The following is a 3,008-nucleotide window of genomic DNA, read 5'->3' as shown; positions in this document are numbered from 1 at the left end:
AGACACATGCACAGATACCTACGTATTTCAAAGCAACAGGCATCTTCCTCTGGAGGGAGACATCAATTTGGGTATCAAGTCAGTACACCCTATCAGATAAAGGCCAATATTTTGGACAGCAATATTCATCACCGTGGTAGCAATTCTGCAGCTGCAAGTGCAATTACGCAATGGATGGTTGATTACAAACTGACCAATGTCCCAAACTTCAAGTCTGGCAACACACATACATACTAGAAAGGGTTTTTTTCCCTACAGCAAAATAAGGTCATTCACAGGATTGTTGAAGATGTGCTACGGTGGGAGGCATATTGAAGGCAGTGTCGTGGCTGGCACAGCAAGCGTGATGTGATGCTGGGGAACACAGCAGGGGCCACGCCATGCAAGGCTTTGAGGTCCATTTAAAGGAGTTTGATTTCTGACCTTGGAGTGATGCAAAGCCATGATATGTTTTCAAGAGGGGAGTGGCCTGATCAAATGTGCACTTTGTGGAGGGTACTGTGGTTTCTGTGAAAAGAAGTATTTGGCTGGGGGGGTTGTTAATATGGGACTTTATGTTACTTCCTATTTGGGGCCACAGGATCTATATAATGAGGAGATTGGAGGGTATGCTTTGAAAGACACCGTTCCATTTGAAATATCCACGTGGGGTGCATTTCTTCAACGAAGGACTTGTGGCCCCAGCTGCTGGGGGTGCATCCCACAGAAAGCCTTCAGCTGGCAGTGAGTTTGGAAATTGCCTGGGTTCCTCACCCAAGGTGCACGGCAAGAAATGATTGATGTGGAGTGTGAAGGTCAGGCCGTCGTAGCCCAACACAGACCCTCTCGGAAGGGTCACTCCAGTTCAAGAGCTCAGCTTCGGGCTTCCCTGGTGGCGCAGTGGTTGGGAGTCTGCCTGCCGACACAGGGGACACGGGTTCGTGCCCCGGTCCGGGAGGGCCCCACATGCCGCGGAGCGGCTGGGCCCGTGAGCCATGGCTCCGGAGCCTGTGCTCCGCAACGAGAGAGGCCACAACAGTGAGAGGCCCGCGTACCGCAAAAAAAAAAAAAAAAAAAAAACAAAAAAACAAGCAGGGGTCAAGGAGGGAAGGATTGGGAGTTTGGGATTAGCAGATACAAACTACAGGATGGATAAACAGCAGGGTCCTACTGTAGAGCACAGAGAACTATATTCAGTATCCTGTGATAAACCATAATGGAAAAGAATAGGAAAAAGAATGTATGTATACAAAAAACTGAATCAGAAATTAACCGAAGAAATTAACACAACACAAATTAACACAACATTGTAAATCAACTATACATCAATAAAAAAGAAGAAGGAAAAGAAAATAAATGCAATCCAAGTTTGGGTTACCTTTGTGGGGAGGGAGCATGCAGAAGAGGGGCTGGCAGGGTTCTATTTCTTGCTCTGGGTGGCAGCTACAAGGGTGTTCACTTTCTTGTTACTCATTAAGCTATATTTATGCTTTCTGCACTTTCATGAATGTGTGTTATATTTCACAATAAAAAGTTTCTAAAACTGTAAAAAATATAAATATAAATATAAATATAAACAAAAGTTAGCCTCCTTGAAAAGAGAAAATGGGTGAGAAAATTCTCCATATCCTGGAAATGACAGTACCAGTGGGACTCTGACACGTAGCACTCTTTCTAAGTTCCTGCCAGCACTGTGCTATATACGCTGGGGACACAGAGAACAGCAATTCCCATAGGATGCCTGCCCTTAGCAAGTACACAGTCCACTTCCAGGATTTTATCCCCAGGACATCATTCAGCAGAAGCACGAAGATGACCCCTGCAGGGAGATTTGTAACAACAACAAGACTGGAAACCACCCAGATATTTACAAAAGCAGGAGGGTTTTCTCAACCTTTTGAGTAGAAAGACTATCCAGCCTACCCACACCTATACCCTGGCAGGGTCAGCCTGTTCCCTATGGACATGGTGGTTGGTTTAGGGGGAGGCTGGTGAGCCTGCCCCAAGGGGGTGGGGACTTGGAGGCTCAACAAAGGGGTGTGCGATGTGATGGTGACGGGTCACAAAGGACTTGCGGTATAAATATGGTCGGGCCAAGAGACTCTGGCAGAGTCCTGCAGGGAGGTGACGAGTTGCTTTCGTTCCCTCTCTCTCTCCGAGACTCAATTTGTGGCTGGTGGCTCTGTCTTGAACGAAGAGAGCCATGAGCAGTGAGAGTTTACCTCATTACACGGCCAATAGCTACTGTTCAGTGGGGGTGTTGAGGACCTCCATGGGGGTCCTGCAACGACAACTGTACGAGGGAGGAGAGTATGACATTTTCAAGTACGCTCCCATGTTTGAGAGCGACTTTATCCAGGTCAGCAAGAAAGGAGAACTGATTGACCTAGACAACCGCGTCCGAAGGGTGACTGTGGGTGTCGCATCCACCAGCCCCCTCTTCCCACTACCTGACGTCATGCTGCTGGCCCGAACAACGAAAGTCTGTGAAGAGCATGTCAGATGCGCCGGGATCACCAAGGGGAGAGGTTGCAAGCCCGTGAAGACCCTAGAGCTCACCAGGCTGCTTCCCTTGAAGTTTGTCAAGATCTCCATCCACAACCGTGAGAAACAGCAGCTGTGCCTGAATCTTGCTACCGGCCGGACTTTCTATCTGCAGCTGTGCCCCTCTTCCGATGCACAAAAAGACCTCTTTTCCCATTGGGAAAAGCTTGTCTATATCCTGAGACCACCGGTAGACAGTTACAGCAGTACCCCGATGCTCCAAACTGGAGATGCAGCGACTACAGAGGATGCCAAAATCCTAGTGGGAAGCACCCACAGAGACTCAAGAACACGGGGCAGGGTGCTTTGGGAGAGCAGGGCAAAGCTGGTCCTTCATAGCCTTTGGTGCTCTCTGAGACTCACCTGGGAAATACCTTCTATTGTTGAAAAGGGTCAGGGACAAACGAGCTATCACTATGGGATTCACCACACTGGAGAGGTTCCGAGTGCTTCTCCACCTTGTCCCACAGGGCTGAATTTCAGAG

At 48.5% G+C, this 3,008-nt stretch overlaps 1 protein-coding gene across 1 annotated transcript; it reads left to right on the top strand.

Moving 5' to 3' along the window:
* Positions 1–2,182: 2,182 nt before the first annotated feature.
* LOC308611682 (Golgi-associated RAB2B interactor protein 3-like) lies at positions 2,183–2,786 on the top strand (the record flags this gene model as incomplete). Its single annotated transcript, XM_081260379.1, has 2 exons — positions 2,183–2,713; positions 2,760–2,786. 2 exons carry the CDS (start codon positions 2,183–2,185, stop codon positions 2,784–2,786), a joined length of 558 nt encoding a protein of 185 aa, XP_081116505.1.
* Between the last annotated feature and the right edge of the window lie 222 nt (positions 2,787–3,008).

Source organism: Mesoplodon bidens (assembly GCF_964165515.1).
Source record: "Mesoplodon bidens genome assembly, contig: HAP1_SCAFFOLD_1251, whole genome shotgun sequence".
In the NCBI taxonomy this organism is placed as follows: domain Eukaryota; kingdom Metazoa; phylum Chordata; class Mammalia; order Artiodactyla; family Ziphiidae; genus Mesoplodon; species Mesoplodon bidens.
The sequence above is the reverse complement of the archived record's forward strand: the minus strand, read 5'-3'. Positions and strand labels throughout refer to the sequence as shown.